Raw genomic sequence first — 22,263 nt, 5'->3', positions numbered from 1 at the left:
GGCAATACAGCATAGGGGGACTACTACTGGGGCAATGCAGCATAATGGGGACTACTACTGGGGGCAATGCATCATAGGAGGAACTATTACTGGGAGCAATGCAGCATAAGGGGGACTATTAATGGGGGAATGCAGCATAAGGGGGACTACTACTGGGGGCAATGCAGCATAAGGGGGACTACTAAGGGGGCAATGCAGCATAAGGGGGACTACTAAGGGGGCAATGAAGAATAAGGGGGACTACTAAGGGGGCAATGCAGCATAAGGGGGACTACTAAGGGGGCAATGCAGCATAAGGGGGACTACTAAGGGGGCAATGCAGCATAAGGGGGACTACTAAGGGTGCAATGCAGCATAAGAGGGACTACTAAGGGTGCAATGCAGCATAAGGGGGACTACTACTGGGGGCAATGCAGCATGGGGGGGCTACTACTGGGAGCACTGCATATGGGGACCACTACTGGGGGCACTGCTGTGAGGTGGTCTAAATTGACTGTAAATTACTGTAAATTAATGTTATTGAGGTTAATAATACTCTAGGAACAAAAAAACCCCCAATTTTTGTAAAAAAATCCAAATCCAAAGCCAGTCACGGCAGGTATGGCAAATCCAAATCCAAAGCCGGACGACGAATCAGAGCCAAATCCAGCAAAAATAGTCTCCCGCACATCTCTAGTTCCGATACGCTGAAATTGGCCAAATTGTGCATAATATCGTCTAGTGTGTAGGCACCTTTAGTTCAGCTTAAAATGGCTGCTTGTGAACTATATTCTCATGAATATATATCTTCAGTCCACAAAATGGCTGCCTGCACTGTGTATGTTGTAGGTGCACTTAAGGAGCTGGGAAAATGTAATAAACGTTCTAAAGGGTCTATGTTACTTCTAAGGGAAATATGGAAGAGAAAATGGAACATTTAAACTCTTCTCCGTATGTTGCTTTGTGCATTCATCCATAGGCAGCCTGGGGCATGCCACTACCCCAGCACACAATGGGCCTGTCCTGCCAGCCTGCCATGTAATACCGGGCACTCTCTGCGATGTATGATACGTTGTCCATGGCTCCTCTACTCCTGTTTATGGCACTACACGGTCAGTGGGGAATGAGACATCATGATGCCCCGAAGAGACAACTTCTCATGCCTGAGAAATGTCTAGATATGGCTCTGCAGTCACAGGCGCGGAGAGGGGGCCTCAGGCCTAATGTAAACAGGCACAGTCACAGCGTAGCATGGCATGGACACATCTTCCACTCAGTTATGCCCCTCAGCCACCAATAGAGATGTGACTGTGCTCTGTAATTGCGCAAGCCCGGCACTGGAGAATGCGCAGAGCGAAAACACGAAACCAGAAAGTCTGCAAACAGTCTTGTGTTCAACGCTACATCAGACCGTAAAGCAGTTAGTAACATTCTGAGCATGTGGACATGTCATATATAACTAGCGCTGTACTGTATAGCGTAAATCATATTACAATCATTTCTGGTACTATATAATATATGATGATGATAATGATGCTGCCAACTATATACAGATGTGAAATGTTCTAGATTACTGAAATATTCTCCATAGCATCCTGAAGAAAATGTACACATGCGCGATTCACTGCGCTGCGGAGCTGAGAATGACACTGAGTTCGGTAGAGTTTCCCTGTAAATCTATGCAATAAATAAATACCAGCATACATGACACCAGGAACCTCTGATAAATGCATGCAGAGTATGGTTGCACTTAATCACTGTCGCTCAGTCCCATGAAATGTGTTTTATGTTATGGTCCTCCCTGAATGACTGATTACATTTTCTCCTATCCACCATTCCCTGCACGCAATTCATTTGCTGCGACTCTGCATGGTGCTCTTTATCTGACCTTGCTGTTACATCCCATCTGTCACATTCCAGGCTGTGTGTTCCAGCTATGCTCATTATCTCAAGCTAATGCTGTGCTGCTAGATTGCATTTTGAAACTGTTTACAACTCTGTGCTTTCCAGCTGGTATAAAAAGACAACTAAATACTCAAATAAATACTGAATTGTCCTTATTTGTATGCAGAAGAGCATGCAAAATAGTTTCTAATGAAATGCAATCAAACTTATCTGAATACAAAACATGGTTCATTTTAATTATATGCAGTGTCTGTTCTTCTCATCTAGGGCAGGATGTATCAAGCATCGCATTTTGAATGCGATAAATTCCATCACTTACCGCATACATAGTGGAGATGAGCGGTTAGGATTCCATGGAATCCGAACCGCTCCGAACATAGGGGATCCGAGTCCACCCGAACCCTGTTCGGTGTTCCCCGCCTGACTCGGATCCCCGTTCAGGGCCGAACTACGGCCTCCTGATGTCGGATTCTCGCTAGAGAATCCGACATCAGGGCTCCTATTGTGTAGGGCAGACCGCTGTGATAGCGGTCTGCCCTAAACAGATACAAACACACAGCCGCCAGCAGCAGCTGTGTGTTTGTTACAGCAGCCAATGAGAGTCACACAGACTCTCATTGGCTGCTGCACGGAGGGAGCCGGTTGGAGCTCACTCATGAGCTCCGTCTTCCGGCTCCCTCCTCGCGCGTAATACAGCAGGGCAGAGCGGACGGCGGCAGGAGCGGGGATTCAGGTAAGCTTTTTTTTTTTATATGTGTGTTTGTAAGTGGGCGCTACTGGGGGCATGCTAATGGGGGCACTGCTAATGGGGGGCATACTACTACTGGGGGCACTACTACTGGGGGCCTGCTAATGGGGGAACTACTACTGGGGGCCTGCTAATGGGGGCACTGCTACTGGGTACATGCTACTGGGGGCACTACTACTGAGGGCCTGCTAATGGGAGCATACTACTACTTGGGGCCTGCTACTGGGGGGCATACCACTGGGGGCCTGCTAATGGGGGCACTACTACTGGGGGCTTGCTACAGGGGGCACTGCTACTGGGGGCATACTACTGGGGGCCTGCTAATGGGGGCACTACTACTGGGGAGCATACTACTACTGGGGGCATACCACTGGGGGCCTGCTAATGGGGGCACTACTACTGGGGAGCATACTACTACTGGGGGCCAGCTAATGGGGGCACTGCTACTGGGGGGCATACTACTACTGGGGGCACTGCTACTTTTGGCACTGCTACTGGGGGGCATACTACTACTGGGGGCACTGCATAGGGGGCCCTACTACTAAAGGGACTGCATAGGGGGCACCACTACTGGGGGCATTGTGTAAGGGACACCGCTGCTGGGGGCATTGTATAAGTGGCACTACTACTGTGGGCATTGTATAAGGGGCATTACTACTGTGGGCTTTGTGTGTAAGGGTCACTACTATGTGCATTGTGTAATAGGGTCACTACTGTAGGCATTGTGTAAAAGCGGCACTACTGTGTGTCGTAACATAAATAAGAGACACTACTTTATGGTATAATGTGAATCAGGGGCACTAGGTGCGGTTTAATGTGAATAAGATTGTGCACTGTGACTCCTTGGGCCGTAGCCCACTATGTAAACAGTACTGTGATTCTGCTGGCCGTACCCCACTGGGTGGGTGCACTACTTTTAATTTCTGCCACTGCTGTGTGGCAATGCGTCATATAAACTGTGGTGTCTGTGCCGCTGCTTTGTCGCTTAGTAACCAGTCAGCTCACTGCAACCTTTGGCCAATAATGGTGAAAACTATATTATAAGATGTGAGGTGGTCTATATTGACTGTAAATGACTGGAAATTAATGTTATTGAGGTTAATAATACTCTAGGAAGAAAAAAAGCCCAATTTATGTGATTTTAGCTTTTTTTTGTGAATTTTTGTAAAAAAATCCAAATCCAAATCCAGTCACCGCAGTTTGGCAAATCCAAATCCGGCAAAAATGGTCCGGCACACATCCCTAATACATAGCGGCGTTTATTAATGCACATGCGTGTACAATTGCATTTAAAGTCGCAAAGGACAGCTCTTCCGATTAGCTCTGTCCTTTGCGGTGTAAGGTGTTGTGTCTCGGGGAATGATTAGGAAAGAAGTCCATAGGCTTCTATTAGGCAACACTATCCTAAAGATGGCGTACTTATAAGGTGCAATATGGTCAAACCTTATAAAATTGTAGTTATCGGAGGTTTGACCGCATTTTAATGATAGTACATCCTGCCCCTACATAGGCAAACGCAGGGGGGGTTTCCGTCTGCCTGGAAACCCCCCTCCCCAGCCCAAAGTGGGAGGCACATATAGAAACCGTTGTAATTCCTACACCGTTCACCTGATTTGGATGTAATTACCCTCCAATTAAATCTGAAAGTCTGCAGTTATAGCACATCTTGTTTGTTTCATTTCAAAGCCATTGTGGTGGTGAATAGAGGCCAAAATATGAAAATTCTGTCAATGTCCCAATATTTATGCACCTGACTGTATATGTCCAGGGCAGTGTTAGGTTCTTCTGCTGCTCTCCCAGACTCCCGGACTTGCTCCCATGCTCTGGAATGGAGCACACATCTAAAATAAATACATTTAGCTCAGGCAGGATAGCCCTACTGCCGCATTTAATAACTTACTGTGATCGCTAGTCCTGTATATGCTGGAATTATGACACACGATACACTTTTTATGACGCATATATTAAAGCTGGATAAGTGGTAATTTTGCCCTCTTCATGGACAGGCCACACTCGCTCTAAAATCACGCATTTGGAAACCCCCCTCTAGAAATCCTGTGTTTGCCACTGCCCTAGGACCTCATTCAGAGCCGCTCGCTATTTGCGGTCGTTCGTTTAATAAAAAGTGGTGGCTATTCAAATGAACCGTTCGTTCTTTGCGGTCTGTTCACGCCTCTAAGTCTGAACGAGCGAGCAAAACTTGCGGTCCAAATTTTGATAAAAACGCCCCCTGGCCGCTCGCATCATAAGTCATGTTCGCTATTTATTAGATTAATCGAGTACATCGAACAGCGTATGAACTGCTCGCTATTCTTGTGGCTGGTTTTTCCTACCACAGTTTTGCAAGAAGTTCTGACTATAAATCAACCAAGTGACGTGGTCAATGATGCTGCTGTTTTAATTATGCACACCCATAAAACGCCCGCTTTGACCTTTAAGCATGCCTGCGTTCTGATCTCCACTCCCCGCTTTCAAGCACCTTCCCCTGTTACCACCCACATACGCCTCATTCTGTCACTCAAATTTGCAGGCGAACAAACGATTTTCGGCCGCACTGACTGGTTCGCGCATGCGTACTAAAAACCGTACGCATGTGCAGATGTGCGAACATCGCTCGGAACGAGCGTACTGCCGTTTACGAGCGGCTCTGAATGAGGGCCCTAGTCCATACTTGCCTACTCTCTTGGGACTGCCGGGAGCCTCCTGTAAATCGGGTGCCGGGACCCCGAAGTGAAGGCAAGTCCCCTGGAATGGCCGCCGCGCCCCCGCGCACGTAAAAGTGGAAGGTTCGGGGGAGTGATAACACGATTCACAACAAATTGCGTCATCGTAGCCCCGCCCCCTATTTTAAAATGTCGGTAATATCGGCATTCTAAAGCAGGGGACAGGGACGCGATGACGCAATCGCATTTGCGCGCCTCCTCTCTGCACACTTAAGCCGCCCCCACCCTCCCTGCTGCACCGAAGTGGCAGCCCCCTCCGGGAGGGGGCTGCCAGGATGTCGGTAAGTATGCCCTACCCTAGTCTTTCTCTTGCTAAGGGGCTGATTCAGTAAGTGGCAATGTGCCGCTGAACATCCCGCAAAGTTTAGCTGCGCATCTCTCTGCCATATACGGTAGGCTCAACTTTGATACTTTTTCCGTGCGTCTCTATGTGGGGTGCGAGGAAAACATAAAGATGATGCTGGCTTTGCCGTTCCGAGCTGCTAATTGAATTGTCCCCTACAAGTCCACATTAGCTTGAATGGAATCTCTGGGCCTGATTCAGACCCGCTTGCGAGCGCTCGCAAGCGGGTCGATGGTGGCCAAGTGCGCATGCGCACGACGGAGCCGGCTCCGTCGTGGGCATGCGCGAGACCCGCATAGTCTTGACCATCGCGACCAATCTTCCTAGCCGCTCGCTATAGCTGTGGGTGGTCACCCACAGCTACACGAGCGGCCAGGAGGCCGCTCTAAAAATCCAGAAGGACGGTCCTGATTCAGAGCGAGCGCTCTGTCAGAGAGTCCGGCTCTGAATCAGGGCCACTGTGCAAAATTTGCAATGTGGCTCCAATCAGTTTCATTGACCACCTAACACTCATCAGTGTTAATACTCCCACTTCTTAAAGTTGTCAGAACTCGAAAAACTTTAGCTACTGGTACAGGGAAGTATCACCCAAAGTTTGGGGTTCCTTGGGCATGACACCCACATTGTACCCATTGTACCCGGTCTATCAACCTGTGAATTTCCCGGGTCTCAGTCTAGCCCTGTACAGAGCAGGGTTGTGGACCCGGGGCTTCGACCGGGGTTGTTTCTATTCACATACAGCAAAAATACGGGTCACTGCGCATTCACGCATTGTTTTTGCTGTATGTGTGAAAGGGGTAATAATAGAAAGAGGGAGGGCGGTTCATTCACCAAAATAATACTTTATTTGCATTGTCATTTAACACAAGTATAGAACTTTAAATGTGGTTAATACCAAATACCTATCTAACAATGGTTCTGATTCACTACCATATGCAACTGCGATTACGCACGCAATCTGCCGATTGTTTCGCACTGCGCATGCGTAAGCGCAAACCGGCCGATGCAATGGGGACTGCGATTGCAGTAGCAGAGGCTACGTAGACCCATCGCAGAGTGATTGACAGGAAGTGCCGTTTGTGAGTGGTGACGGGGGCGGGTGGTCGGCCGAACGCAGGCGTGCCAGTGCATTCGCACACCGTTGCAGGGGTGTGCATAAATTATCCACTGTGATGCCAGCCTGAGGACTCATAGTGTGAGTGGAAGTTAGCAATTTCTGAGTAAGGTCAGACCTTGTGCAAGTGTGCGTGAGGCTGCGATGGTACTCGATTGTACCGATGGTTTCGCAGTCTTGCTAAAGAGTAAACATGTGTGCTGAGCAAAGTGGGCGTCCTTGTGTAGTGCTGCGACGGGATATCGATCGCAATGAATTAGCATACTATCGCAGTTGAACTGCGTGCGTAATCGCAATTGCATTACGCAGTTGCGTACAGTAGTGAATAGGCCCAATATCCTTTAAACTACTTACCGAAGGGGGCGGGGACTGCCTTTCAATCAATGGTACATTTTCAAATCGAGGATTGCCACTGAACAAACCGCTTTGATTCCTAAAAGTAAATAAAAAGGAGAAATACAAAAACTCATAACAAAAACAGGAAAAAACACAATAAATCAGGGCATTGCTCAGTGTTTACAATGGTATATTTGTATGTTGATATTTTGGGTATCCTGTTTACAGTGTGTTTATGTCTTTAGGGCTTCTTGCAGACAAATTATTTTGCTTGGTATCAACTTTATTATCAAGGGAACTCAAGTTGATTGAAATCTGTCACATGTGTTTGTAACTTTTAAGTATCTTGTTTTTAAGGAATTTTTTTTCAAAGCTTCAGTTTAATATTTATCCCAATAAAGGTTCCATCGAGAATGAGCATTAAGCCCCTTTCCAGTTACATTACAGGACAAAAACATTATGGGCCTGATTTAGAGGTGGACACTAATGCATGCGCGTTTGCGATTTTTTGCGGAGTCGCATCGGCGCTAATATGTAAATGCTAGTTTCAGCCTTCCCCTTGTGTACTAGCGTGTGCCGGATAGTGCAAGCCCCGAGACGCCCACTTTCAATGCACGGGCTGTGCAAATCTGCCGGTGGTTCCAAACACTCGACCATCGGTGCATCATCGTGTTCACCATCGACACTTGCACCAGCCCATGGGTAGCGCAGTGTATCCTTCTGAACTCCAGCTAAACATGGCTTCTGTAGCTGCGGCCCTGCATTTGGGAATGCAGCCGCTGTGGCCGACACGCCAGTGACACTCCCATAACACGCCCATGAGACGACCTTTTTTGCCGTTCACTTCAGGCAACTTCCCAGTCACCACCCAGGAAGGGCAATGTACACTTGCTGGTCCTAATGCCAGCGCAGCCATATGCAACAGCGGACTCTGCATACACTCAGGGGAACGCAAGAGCCATAGGGGTTTTCAGGACCGTTTGCACGTGCGCAGTAGCAAATAATCGCTCAACTGCGCAAACATTGGCAGTGCCTGCACCCAGGGGCGTTTCTAGAGGACGGGGCCCGCATGCAGTCTCCGACACAGACCCCCTCCTCTCTGTCCGGCGGCCGGCAGCGCACTGAGCTGTGTGCGGCCAGCTCCGGAGTTATAGACTCTGGGTACTAGAGTGCGCCCAGAGTCTATAGTGTATGCGCAGGTCACCGGGAAAATGGCAGTGGCGGCCATTTTCCCTGTACTGCGCATGCGACGGGAAAATGGCTGCGGTGGCCATTTTCCAGTCGTTTTTAAAGCGCCTGATCCCCACGCCGACGTGGGACTCTGGAGAGGTAAGTAATACTATGGGTGCAGGGTGTGCGGTGCGGGGTCCCCCTGGACCCAGGGGCCCGTGTGCCCCACACACCCTGCACCCATTATAGATACGCCCCTGCATGCACCTCTGCATCAGACCCTATATGGCATCTAGACCTATTTATGGGGTCTATTCCTTATGTTCATTTAGTAGCTGGGAAAATGACTCATACCCAGGAAAGGCTTGGCAAGTCGGGGAATAAGTATCAGAGCTGTCATGTATGCTAATCAGACCAGTTGGTATGCTAATCAGACCAGTTAGTATGCTAATCAGACCAGTTGGTATGCTAATCAGACCAGTTAGTATGCTAATTGCATTATTATAATCATTGTTACTGCCGATACTGCCAGGCCACTGCTATGTCACAGCCTAAAACCAATGACAGACTAAGGGTCTGATGCCAAGGTGGACGCTAATCCTGTTGGGGCTGCGTCTTTGTACACAGCAGCGGTACTGAGAGATTATGCTAATGCTGCAGCCGCTGTAGTTTGTACAGAGACGCCCACCGGCTGCATCTTTGATCCGCCTCCTGCGCACAAAGACGCAGCATCGGTTGCACCATCTAAATTCTGGGTATCCCTATGGTTGCTCAGAATGTCCACCTGATCTAAGACGCCGGGGCCAGGACAGCTGCATACAAGGACTCATTCATTGGCTTCGACATGCCCCCAAAATGGGCGGGACATGCCTGCATTTGACTCACTACCCCCCCGTTACCGCTGAATGCTCACTAACTGTCCATAATTCTGCTTCGAAAACCTCACTACAATCACTGGACCTCGTTCAGAGTCGATCGCTTGCTGCAAGTGATCGCTCTGAATGAGGGCGGCCACTTACTTTTTTAAGTGCCGCCTTCTGGTCGATCGCTAGGCTGTGGGTTACCACCCACAGCTCTAGCGACCGGCCAGGGTGATGGTCGCGATGGTCATCACCATTGCGACCATCAGGGCTTACGACCAGACCCTAAGGTTGGGTCTGGGCTCTCGTAAGCCCCAGGGAACTTCCTGCTCTGCTTGAGCAGGAAGTTTCCCACTGACATCAGCAATGATGTCAGTGGGGCCGCCCCCAAATGGCAAGCGTTCCGACCGAAACGCCTCCATTTGGCCGGGCACGCCCCCGGCCCGCCCAGCAAATGGGTCGAGCTGTCACTCAACAGCTACGAGACCCCTAGCGACGGAGCGCCCGTCGCTTGCCGGGTCTCGCGCATGCGCACGACGGAACCGGCTCTGTCATGCGCATGCTCTGTGGGGACCATCGACCCAGTTGTGAGCGCATCGGCGCTTGCGACCGGGTCTGAATGAGACCCACTGTCTTTACTACATCAAGGCACAAGCTCAGTGCGACTCATACACGATACAAAAATCATCGGCCAACTGCGAAAGCATTGGCATTCCGTGCACCACTATATCAGGCCCTAAGTGCTGCCCTGGAGCAGGGAGATGACAGGGAAGCAATGTTAACACATGAATGAGCACATTGGACCTCATTCAGGGCCGCTCGCTATTTGCGCTCGTTCGTTCAAAAAAAAGGGGTGGCTATTCAAATGATCCGTTCGCTCTTTGCGGTCTGTTCACGCCTATAAGTCTGAGCGAGCAAAACATGCGCTCGTTTATTTGTTAAAAACGCCCCCTGGCCGCTCGCATCATACGTCATGTCCACTATTTAATAGATTAATCGAGTACATCGAACAGCGTATGAACTGCTCGCTATTCTTGTGGTTGGTTTTTCCTACCACAATTTTGCGAGCAGTTCTGGCTATAAAATAACCCAGTGACGTGGTCAATGACGCTGCTGTTTTAAATATACACACCCCTAAAACGCCCGCTTTGACCTTTAAGCACGCCTGCGCTCTGATCTCCACTCCCCGTTTTCAAGCACCTTCCCCTGTTACCACCCACATACGCCTCCTCCTGTCACTCAAAATAGCAGGCCTTCGCTATATAGCGAACAAACGATTTTCGGCCGCACTGACTGGTTCGCGCATGCGTATTAAAAACCGTACGCATGCGCAGATGTGCAAACATCGTTCCGAACGAACGAGCGGCCGCTTACGAGCGGCTCTGAATGAGGCCCATAGTCCACTCCACTTAAGCCGTGAATAGCCTGTAACTAACCAAAGAGGACCAGTGTCAGAGGTACCAAAAAGCACCAGGGATGGCCATCGGTGGATTAACCATGAATGGTCACCATCGATGGTGCCACCAGCAATTAACATTGATGGCATGAAACCATCGACGATGAACCATTGATGGTTTGCACCCATCGATGGAAATCACTGCTGTGGAGCACGGTGGGTCATGGACCAATGACATAAGGAAGCAGGGCTTAATGGCACCATTTGGGGCCAGTACTCAGTGATGCATGAGGGGAGTAAAGCTCTGTCCCTCCTGTATTGGGGAAAACAAACCATGACAGGCAGTCATCGGTAGTGACGTAAACCATCAATCATGGTCGATGGCCATCCTTAAAAAGTACTTATATTTGTCCCATTTACTTTATTATTTTATGAACAACATAAAGAACATTGCACTCCATGGTAATGTGTGTGTACACTTTTCCCTTTTCTTTAAAAAAAGAAACAAAACAAATGCCCTTATGAAAGCCCTTTTTAATAAAAAAATATATAATAAAACTGAACCGTTAGAAACAATACTGAAGCCTTAGAAGTATTTACTTACAGTAATAGTGCCAGTGTTCCGCCTGCTGTGGTACAGAATCTATCTATCTATACAGTACGGTTTCCTTTTAAAAATATTCCAGCACACGGAAACTTTAGGCATGCAGTTTGTATGGTCCCACCACATATAGGCATTAAGGGACTATTTACTAAAGTGCGGATTTTTAGAGGTGGAGATGTTGCCCATACCAACCAATCAGATTCTACTTAACATTTATCTAGCACCTTCTAGAAGATAAAAGCTAGAATATGATTGGTTTCTATGGGCAACATCTCCATTTCTAAAAACCCGCACTTTAGTAAATATACCCCCAAGACTTCATGCTTTTTCTGTTCTATACATTGACAATATAATATGCAGAGCACAGCATTCATCTGCGGGTCTCTCTGCAGGCACAAAATATCAAGTAGCTTTTTTTTCTTGATCAATATTGTTATTTTAAATAAAAAGCCCCCATGTGGCTGCCGGCCTGTGTGTGCGGCTACTCACATGTACTGTGAGACGGGGGCGTTGGAAATAGGCGGGGCCGAGACCCGCAGGCTGTTGTGGCTGCCGCAGCTACTGCTGTAACTATAGAAACTGGGCAGGTGAGGCCTGCCCGCCGTGCGCAGCATCTCTCTACGTGCCTGAGGGTTAAACGGGTCATCCTCATCCATATCGTCGTAATCCAGGTCCCTGTAACAGAGTAGAAACAGTCTTTATTTACTTAAATATCTTTTATTCATTATAACTAGAACAGCAGGCAGACCATCCAACACGACCCCTTCCACAGGTCTAAAATGCTCTGCTCCTGGATTTCCCAATTATTTAATTTTGGAATCACCTGTATTAAAAACACCCTTCTCAAATTAATTACATGTAGTTCAAAACAGGGGACTGCAATTATAAATTAAGAGGGAAGTCGAGGAGCAGAGAATTTTGTACCTGGTGGAAGGGGTCATGTTGGAGAGTAGGCCGCAGGCAGCACATAATCACAAATTCAAATATTCCACAAGAAAAGGTTATGTTAATAGGTTTGATAACCATGGTCAAACCTAGATACTTAAGGGTCTATTTACTAAGCAGTGTTAGGAGACAGAGTTAAAAGTGATAAGGTGCCAGCCAATCAGCTCCCAACTGTCATCTCACAGGCTGTGTTTGAAAAATGACGGTTGGGTGCTGATTGGCTGGCACCTTATCACTTTTCACTCTGTCTCCTAACACTGCTTAGTAAATAGACCCCTGAAGGGTTATGTATTACATGGGAAAAGGAAAAAGTTAATGTTACTTTATGAATATTAAATAAAGCAGATTGGTTTAAAAATCTCTTTTGGGGGGGAATTCAACTGAACGTGATATGCTGCAGAATGCGCACATAGCCATATACGGCAGAACCGACATCGCAAATTTTTCCTCGCACCTCTATGGGGTGTCATGTGCAGTTCTAGAAAACACCATATCACATCATTTGCTCTGAACTGAATTCCTCCCTTTAACTTCAAAAATTTACCTTTCAACTACACATGACTGGAGGCAGCCATTTTGTGGGCTGAGCAAATACTGATGAGCTTGCATCCTTTTTTGACTAAGAACCAGTGATGTAATTGATACTGGTAGCTGCAGCTTCATAAACATTGATTCAGGTGACAATATGTCACCGTCCACTGTATACAGAAAATGTATACATTTTAAACAATCAGTATTAGCTCAATTAAAGAGGTATATATATTTTCCCTGCCATATAATTAATTGAACTTTTCTGGGAGGGCCCCTATTACTCAGGAAAAATATATTACATTCCAGAGAATGCTGTGCTCTGGGCCTGATTCAGATCCGGACGGATATATAGCCGCTCGCTAGTGCCCGATGTTCTCCATCTGCGAATGCGTCCTGATTGTTACCGTCATCAGACGCAGATCGGAAATGCATGGAGATCCATGCAATTCTGATAGGCAATCCCGGTCAGGGAGGGGACGGGTTGGCGGGCATGTCGGGGACGTGCCGGTCAGGCACTATGTCAAAAGATGCAGTCCCACTGTCATGGGTGGTCAAATTCTGTTGGACTTTCTGAAAACCAAAGGGCTTCTCAGAAGTCCAATGGTGTGGCCGATGTTCAACCGATGGTGCGACTCTATACACACCACTGCGGATTAGGCCAGTACCAGTGGGCGTTTCAGTTGACAGCACGTCGGCTGAAGCATTAGCATAAATTGGCAGTAGTGGCTGCCGCTATAGTATCCACCTCTGAATCACCCCCTGTGTCAGGTGTGTCAGTGCACATAACAATTATTCTGTTGATCAGGCATTGAACTTGACAATATGTTATACACAGAGGCATATAGAAAAACGTACATTACAAGTATTCTGGGTTTGACCTTGGTCTGCCTCTTAATGCTCTACATATGCTTAAAAGTACATTTCCATTCAGCCTTTAATCTAATAATCCTGGTCTGCATTAATAAAGCAATCTGGAAGATGACTAGCTGCACTTTGAATTATTAGATAAAGGATTTCTTGTTAAGTGGAAATAGGATGCTGTCATATAATGAAGTCTGACAATCCGGAAAACCAGGGAACATAGATAAAAGGTACAATAGCAACGGCTATGGGTGTAATGAGAGCTGGGGAGCTGTCTGGATGCGCCTCACCTGTTCTGAAAGCGTTTCCACGCACGGGGAAGGCTGCACACAGCTGCGGTAAAGGATAAAGCCGAAAGGAAAGAAAATAGTAACAGAAACAAGACGCCTTCCATGCCGTCATAACAGAGACCTTTCAGGGCATCCACATAGTCCTAAAAGAAGGTTATCAGAATTAGTACACATATGTCAACATTCAGGAAGCATGTTCAGTTTCTAGACTACTGGTCCTTTAAAATCAGTTCTGATGGAGACACACCTGTACCAGTGATGCACTGACTCCTACATGAAGTGTGTGAGCTCACACCCATACCGGTGATGGCGTTACTCCTACATAAAGTGTGTGAGCTCACACCCATACCAGTGATGCCCTGACTCCTACATAAAGTGTGTGAACTCACACCCATATGGTTATGCCCTGACTCCTACATAAAGTGTGTGAACTCACACCCATACCAGTGATGGCATTACTCCTACAAAAAGTGGGCGAGCTCACAACCATACTGGTGATGCCCTGACTCTTAAATTAAGTGTGTAAGCTCATGTCCATGCCGGAGATGCCCTGACTCCTACATTAAGTGTGTAAGCTCACATCAATACTGGTGATGTCCTAACTGTTACATTGAGTGTATGAGCTCACATCCATACCGGTGATGCCCTGACTCCTACATTTAGAGTGTGAACTCACACACATACTGGTGATGCCCTGACTCTACATTAAGTGTATGGGCTCACGTCCATACTGGTGATGCCCTGACTCCTACATTAAGTATGTAAGCTCAAGTTCATACTGGTGATGCCCTAACTCGTACATTAAGTGTATGAGCTCACATCCATACCGGTGATGCCCTGACTCCTACATTAAGTATGTAAGCTCAAGTTCATACTGGTGATGCCCTAACTCGTACATTAAGTGTATGAGTTCACATCCAGACCGGTGATGCCCTGACTCCTACATTTAGAGTGTGAACTCACACACATACTGGTGATGCCCTGACTCCTACATTAAGGGGCATATGTATCAAAACTTGATGTGAGATAAAATTGTGAGATATATATCACCAACCAATCAGCTTCTAACTTACATTTTGCAGGCTGTGTTTAAGAAATTATAGTTTGGAGCTGATTGGTTGGTGATATATATTCCACAATTTTATCTCACATCAAGCTTTGATACATATACCCCTAAGTGTGTAAGCTCACGTCCATACTTGTGATGCCCCGACTCTTACATTAAGTGTGTAAGCTCATGTCCATACCGGTGATGCCCTGACTACTATAATATGTGTAAGAGCGCATACCAGTGATGCCCTGACTCCTATATTAAGTGTATGAGCACACACCCATACCAGTGATGCCCTGACTCCTATATTAAGTGTATGAGCTCACATCCATACCGGTGATACCCTGACTCCTATATTAAATGTATGAGCACACACCCATACCGGTGATACCCTGACTCCTATATTAAATGTATGAGCACACACCCATACCGGTGATACCCTGACTCCTATATTAAATGTATGAGCTCACACCCATACCGGTGATACCCTGACTCCTATATTAAGTGTATGAGCTCACACCCATACCGGTGATACCCTGACTCCTATATTAAATGTATGAGCACACACCCATACCGGTGATACCCTGACTCCTATATTAAATGTATGAGCACACACCCATACCAGTGATGCCCTGACTCCTATATTAAATGTGTAATAACATTCTCCAGCTCAGGGCAACATACAAATGTCCACATATATGGGGGTCTTTACAGGGTATCACACACTCCCCCGCTAGAACTATGCGTGTCCTCACGCAACTTTGTATCTACTCAAAAGTCCTGAACAATCTAACTTTGTCATAAGGCAATTATACGTACAGGTTACAATAGTTCACATTCGGTATCTTACAGACATTATACCTTTGGTGCTTCGTTCTGACCTTCTGACTTCTAGGTCAGGTACATGACTCTCTAACTGATCAAGGGCAGGAAGGGGGTCAGCTTCGCCTTCCATAGACCTTACTGTTAAAGGTTCTGGGGCTGTACACCCTACTGTATTCAATGGAACCGGGCCGCACATGAATGTGAGCAACTCTATGGGGTCATTAAGAGGGACGTCCCCAGAAGATCCCCATCTCTCTGCCATAGGGGAGTCCTCCTGCTGTATCAAGGAAGCTTCAGCAGTGCATAACTTTAACTGGTCACGTGGTACTGTGCTGAGTTGTCCATCTTTCTTTCTCTGGATTAGGTAGGCGTACCGGCCATCAACGGGGACACCAACAATGGTATAAGGGACATCCTCCCACATGGCATCCAACTTGCTTGATCTGTGGTTTTTCTTCTTCCAGATTTTGTCTCCCATTTGTAAGGGCAGCGCTCTGGCATCTGAATTGTAATTCCTCTCCTGACGTTGATGCACAGTCTCCATCCTCTTCTCAACTATCTCTCGGGCAGTCACTATCCAGTGCTGATGTTCACGAACCCAATTAGTCTGTGTGGTAACAGGATCGATTAGCTCGGGAGCCAACTCCAGATCCTTGGGCAGCTTGCCATGCCGTCCGAACATGAGGTAGAAGGGCGTGAATCCTGTGGAACAGTGTTCTGTGTTATTATACAGATACACAAGGTCAGGCAGGATGGTAGGCCACTGAGAGCGCTTCTCGGCTGAAAGACTTCTTAGCATTCCAATCATAGTCTGGTTTGCTCTCTCACACAAGCCATTGCATTGAGGATGATAGGCGATCGTCCTCATCTTCTTGCATCCATACAAAGAGCAAAGTTCATGAAACAGCTGTGACTCAAATGCGGGTCCTTGATCTGTCAAGATCCGATCAGGGTACCCATAGGGGCGGACAAAGTTCCTTAGAAAGACCTCCGCTGTAGCCCTGGCTGTCAGATCATGTACTGGGACAACTACTAGGAATTTGCTGTAGTGGTCAGTGATGGTCAGTGCGTATTGGAATCCAGTTGGGCTGGGCTCAAGTTTGACATGATCCAAGGCAACAATCTCCAATGGACAATGACTCTTTATTGGATGTAGTGGGTCTCTTTGGCTGGTTTCAGGATTCCTTTTAAGGCTGCAGGCTATACAGTCTCGACACCATTCCTCAATGTCAGTCCTCATCCCTATCCAGAAGAATCTTTTCCGTAATACGGCTTCCGTCTTTTGGGTTCCGAAGTGTCCAGATTTGTTGTGATAAGCAGTAAGAAGGAAGCTGGCCTGTTGTCTCGGTACAACTATTTGGGTTACATTTTGGTGAGTTGCTGGATCAAGGCTTATTCGGACCATGAGTCCCTGTTTGAGTTTAATACGGTCTCTGTGTCTTAACAGTTTGACAACCTCTGGATCAGCATCCACCCTCTGCAGCTTAGTCAGCCGGCGTTCATGTTGGATGAAATCCATCAACTCCTGCAGCACCGGGCTCTCCCTCTGCACTTGTTTCCAATCAGATTCAGATGTGTCAGGCTGAGGACTATTAGATTTTGGGTTGGTAGTGGCAGACACAGGGTCAGAGGTGACGACACTGTTTGCTCCTCGGCATCTTGAACAAGGGAGTCTCAATATCTTCGGCCCAATCTCTATCTTTTTCCGAGACGTCCACAGTGGGTAGGCGGGATAAGGCATCGGCATTTCCATTCAACTTCCCACTTCTGTAGGTAACAGTATAATTGAAATTGGCCAGGCGAGACATCCACCTCTGTTCAAGTGCTCCCAGGCGAGCGGTAGAGAGATGTGCCAGGGGATTGTTGTCAGTGACAATTACAAATGGTGTGACAGCCAGATAATTCTTAAATTTCTCTGTGATGGCCCAGACGAGAGCAAAGAGTTCAAGTTTAAAGGTGCTGTAATTCTCATTATTTCTCTTGGTCTTTCTCAGGCCCCGGCTGGCATAAGCTATCACTCTCTCGTGTCCATCTTGTACTTGTGACAATACAGCTCCCAGACCATGGTGACTGGCATCTGTGTAGACTTGGAAAGACTTCTCATAATCTGGGTAAGCCAGAAGGGGAGCCTCTATCAGCGATGACTTCAGTTGCTTGAAGGAGATTTGTTGTTCCTCAGCCCATGCAACCAAGGAAGTGCTCCATCTCTCTTGACCTGACTTGCCTCGCAGGAGCTCATGCAGTGGTGCGGCCACTCTTGCAAAGTTCTCAATGAATCGTCTGTAGTAGCCAACGAAACCTAGGAAGCTTCGGACCTCTTTTACTGTTCTAGGTACGGGCCAGTCTCGCACTACCTGAATTTTTTCTGGATCCGGCTTTACCCCTTCAGCACTGATGATGTGTCCTAGGTACTGTACCCTGGGCTTTAACAGATGACATTTTGATGGTTTTAACTTCAAGCCGCACTTGGTCAGTTGTACAAATACCTCATCTAAGTGTTTCAAGTGCTCTTCATAGCTTCTGGAATAAATGATGACATCGTCCAAGTACAGGAGAACCATTTCAAAGTTGTGTTGGCCAAGGCAGTGCTCCATGACCCTTTGGAAGGTGGCTGGTGCATTGCAGAGTCCAAACGGCATCCGGTCAAATTCAAAGAGTCCCATCGGGGTAGTGAAGGCCGTCTTCTCCCGATCCTCCAGGGCCATCGGGATTTGCCAGTACCCGCTTGTTAGATCCAGAGTGGAAAAGTAGGTAGCTGTCTTCAGCGCCGTTAACGACTCCTCAATCCTAGGTAGCGGGTAGGCATCTTTATGTGTCACTGCATTCAGCTTCCTGTAATCAACGCAAAACCGGAGGCTGCCGTCCTTTTTCCTGACAATCACCAGCGGTGCCGCCCATGGGCTGTGGCTCTCACGAATTACACCAGCTTCCTTCATCTCACTGATCATATTCCTCATAGGTTGGTACATGGCCGGTGGTAGAGGTCTGTGTCTTTCCTTAATTGGGGGCTTACTCCCAGTGGGGATGTGGTGATGGACACCTTCAGCTTTCCCGAAGTCGGATGGATGTTGACTGAATGCCTCAGCATTCTTCCACACTACCTGGAGTGCTCCTTGGCGTTTCTCCTCAGGGGTGTCTGAGTCTCCAATCTCTATCTCATTCCACCACAGAGCCTCGCCGTTCGTAACCGTCAGCTGTCCAGTTACTGTTCTTTGTTGAGCTGCCAGCACACTTTCTCCGAACACATCTTGGAAGTCAATTTGAATAATCTTCGCCACCGGGCAATGTCTGAAAAGTCTGATTGGGTAGTTATGTGGATTCAATACGTGGACTGGTACCTTCCCCTGCTCCACTCTCGCCAGGGTTCTAGCCACCGCGAATGGATGTCATCCATCAGAGTCACAAGATTCAATTATAGCCTCGTAGTCCCGCCCACCGGGTCCAATTCTGGCTTTGCACCAAACTACATGTTCTGAATTGGGTTGCAAGAGTATAGGCTGGCGATCAGCAATCCTGGCTTTACTCACTTCTCCCCTTGCATTTGTAAATTTATTTTGCCCCTCAAGCAGCCGCACCATTTTCTGTAGAGTTCTTCGTTCCTTAGGGGCTGCTATCCGCATTTCCATCCTAAGAGCCTCTACCAATTCATCAGGACAATTCTTTAAGACATTCATCCCGAGGATCACCGGAGGTAGATGATCATTCTGCACTGTGGTAACCAGGCACCCTTGTCTTGTGAGATCCGCTTTGCCAATCTTCAAATCAGCCTCCCAATAGCCGCTATACGTAATCTGCTGCCCATTACTGGCCAATAGTTGTATCCAGGTCGTTGGTGGGGTCATGATCTCTTGTTTATCCCAGTGTTTTAAAAACTCGGTCAGCTGTATTGTGGTCACCTGTGAGCAGGTATCCAAGAGAGCCGACAACTCAACACCATTGACCCGGATCCCCAGATGGGGGCACTCGCCAACATATCGAGGCCACCACTCCTGCGACGATGGACCTATTGGTTCTTCCCGAGGGTCGGTCCCTCGCCTCGGGATTTCGTCGTTTAAACCTTCATTTGAACAATTTCGTTCCACATGCCCACCTTGTTTGCAGCGCCGACATATAGGCCTTCCTTGAGAGTCGAACTGGTCTGTCGGACGTCGACCTGACTCCCGTGGGATGTCCCAGCGTGGCCGGTTCCTCCTACTATGATCCTGACGCCATTACCTTGCATTTGGTCTCCGTCTGTTCCTGTCGAAGTTCCCTTAACTCCCGTCCCATCTCGGATAGGTTCTGTGCCAATTCTGTTATTTTGTTATTAATGGCCCCGATTGGATCATGAGCAGACTGTCCCTGTGTCTGCTGTGTGACTGTTCCCTTAGGTACCAGAGGTTCCAGGCTCATGTGCTGATTGACACCTCCAAAGTTTCTATTTTCTAGCTGCTCCGCAGATGTACTGTACTCTGTGTCAATGATTCGATTAAGTCCAAGAATCGTTACCATTGTTTCTTTGAACTCAGAGAATGAACACCTTGGGTGATCATATTTCCACATCCTTAGTTGCGTGCGTATTGCCTCTCCTCGTGCCCCCTCGATAAACAAGTTAATAAGGGTTTCGTCTTCTTGTTGTACTTCTTGCGGATGTAGGGATTGGATTGCCTGCAGCGCCTCTTGCAAACCTAGAGCAAACTCCCTCAGTGACTCATGGGGTTGCTGTTTCCTGGCATAAAGACGGCCTTTCAGTTCTGAAATAGTCCGCGAATCAAAGATGTCTACTAATCTCTTGAAAATGTTTTCGACCGTCTTCCGCTGGTCATCCTTCCACGCCTTAACTTCTCGTAATGCCGGACCTTTTAGCTGTCCAATCAGAATTTCTACCTTCTGCGCGCCACTAAGTGGGTATAGCCGAAACATCGACTGCAGCTTGTCTTTGAATTCTCTAAAGGTACTTGTGCCCGGTGTGTGTGTATCTCCAGAATATGTTGGTAGCCATGGGGCCCCGAAATAGTATGGCATCGTGATTGGGGAAGCGTTCGCTATGGGCGAAATTCCTTGGTTGGGATCTCCTCCTTCATTTGGAGCTGCTACAGAAGGCTGGGGTTCTGACATCCTGCAAAATCTGCTTCGATCCTGTTCGTAGACGCCAAGTTGTAAAAAGTCACTAGTGGTGGGGTGTTGGTAGGTGAGTCGTACCTGCTTCCCTGCAGAAGTCGTCAATCCCGGCCTTTCAAATAGTCTTTGACCTGCTGCTGCTCTTGAATTCTGTAGTGGTTAGGCAGAGAGATGGGAACCCCCCCAAAAACCCCTGACAAGTCACTACACGTGTGGACAGTGACAAAATGTTTTATTTTGCCTGAATGGTAGATCACTGTAATGTTAATTCAATATACACAGTTTAGCAATATGACTTTGTTAACAGTAAACTCAGTTTCACGCACAGTATAGTTTAACCTTTCATAATAAGTTATAGCAATTTTACAAAGAACAATACAATGATGATAACGCTCTAATATCTCACAAATAATCTAACAATCTGGCATTACCATTAGGAAATAACAGGAAGTTCTGCAACAGATAGTTGTTTTCCCTTAATGTAGTCTCGCTCAAATAACACCTATTGCACCAAAGTCTTAATGGCTACAGGCAGAAACCAAAAGAGTTCTCTCCACACTTTTTACTGGGAATGTCACTGTATTACTATTATCCACAAGGTGGTGGCACTGAGATAATATCTTAAATGTATCCAGACTAATGGTCACGTTGCTTTCAATGACTTCCAGATGGTAGAATATATATATGTATAACTGTTCTGTCCTTCATAACTGTATGCAAAGGGAGTAACACCCTGTTCTCTTGATTGTCTGCTAACAGAATGTATATATCACAGTTCTGTTCTTGGATTGAGTTAACAGAGGTAAAGTATTTCAATTAGGTTAACTGTGTACTATGCAGGCTGTTATTGTGACCAGTTCATTAAACAGCATGAATCCCAAGTCACATACAATGCATACCACTGGTTACTATAGACTGGTAGCTGGTTGCTTTGCTTTCTTAAGGTAAATATCCCTTGGTAGCAAAGGGAGGGAAAATAAATCTTGGATAAAGTTCAGTTTATAGTGCTGTAAGGGTTGTTACTCACTGTGCCTTACTGCGTCTTTCATAATAGATAATGGGAGCCACAGTACACTTTAGGATATCACTGTGCACCTGCTCCTTCTTTGTCTGTCTCACTGGGAGTCTCTTACTTCATATTGCCGGCTACTTGCTGCCCACTGCGTCCTCTGACCTGGCAGTGCAGCTTCTTCACTTTCCTGGCTTGGCTTCTGGTCACAGCCCTGCAAACAATCCCAGGTGCTGCACTCCTCACAGCCTACTTCTCAGTCCCCTCACACACCAGACATGTGCTTTCTCAGCCAGTTTCAGGGTCCTTCTCTCTCCTCCCCTTTTTGTTACAGTTTTTAGTATGAGCTCACTAGTGAAGCACACTCTTCCAGATTTCCTGGGTCCTAGTGCACCTCCTCACTTCAGTTCCAGAACATTCTCCAGCTCAGGGCAACATACAAATGTCCACATATATGGGGGTCGTTACAGGGT

General features: G+C 47.2%; 1 protein-coding gene across 2 annotated transcripts in view; it reads right to left on the bottom strand.

Annotated features, from left to right (window-relative positions):
* Positions 1-22,263, bottom strand: part of TTYH1 (tweety family member 1) — a 201,824-nt gene that overhangs the window by 5,282 nt on the left and 174,279 nt on the right. The window contains exons 11-13 of one of the 2 annotated variants that reach the window (XM_088450912.1): positions 13,806-13,948; positions 11,668-11,853; positions 7,167-7,245 (exon numbers count right to left, since the gene is read on the bottom strand). In XM_088450912.1, coding sequence (XP_088307038.1) covers positions 7,167-7,245; positions 11,668-11,853; positions 13,806-13,948 — 408 coding nt within the window. The remainder of the gene's footprint in view (positions 1-7,166; positions 7,246-11,667; positions 11,854-13,805; positions 13,949-22,263) is intronic. The other variant, XM_088450913.1, reaches the window with a different exon arrangement.

Source organism: Taudactylus pleione, unplaced genomic scaffold (assembly GCF_031769625.1).
Source record: "Taudactylus pleione unplaced genomic scaffold, aTauple2 ptg000535l, whole genome shotgun sequence".
Classification (NCBI taxonomy): Eukaryota; Metazoa; Chordata; class Amphibia; order Anura; family Myobatrachidae; genus Taudactylus; species Taudactylus pleione.
This window is presented reverse-complemented; position numbering and strand designations above follow the sequence as displayed.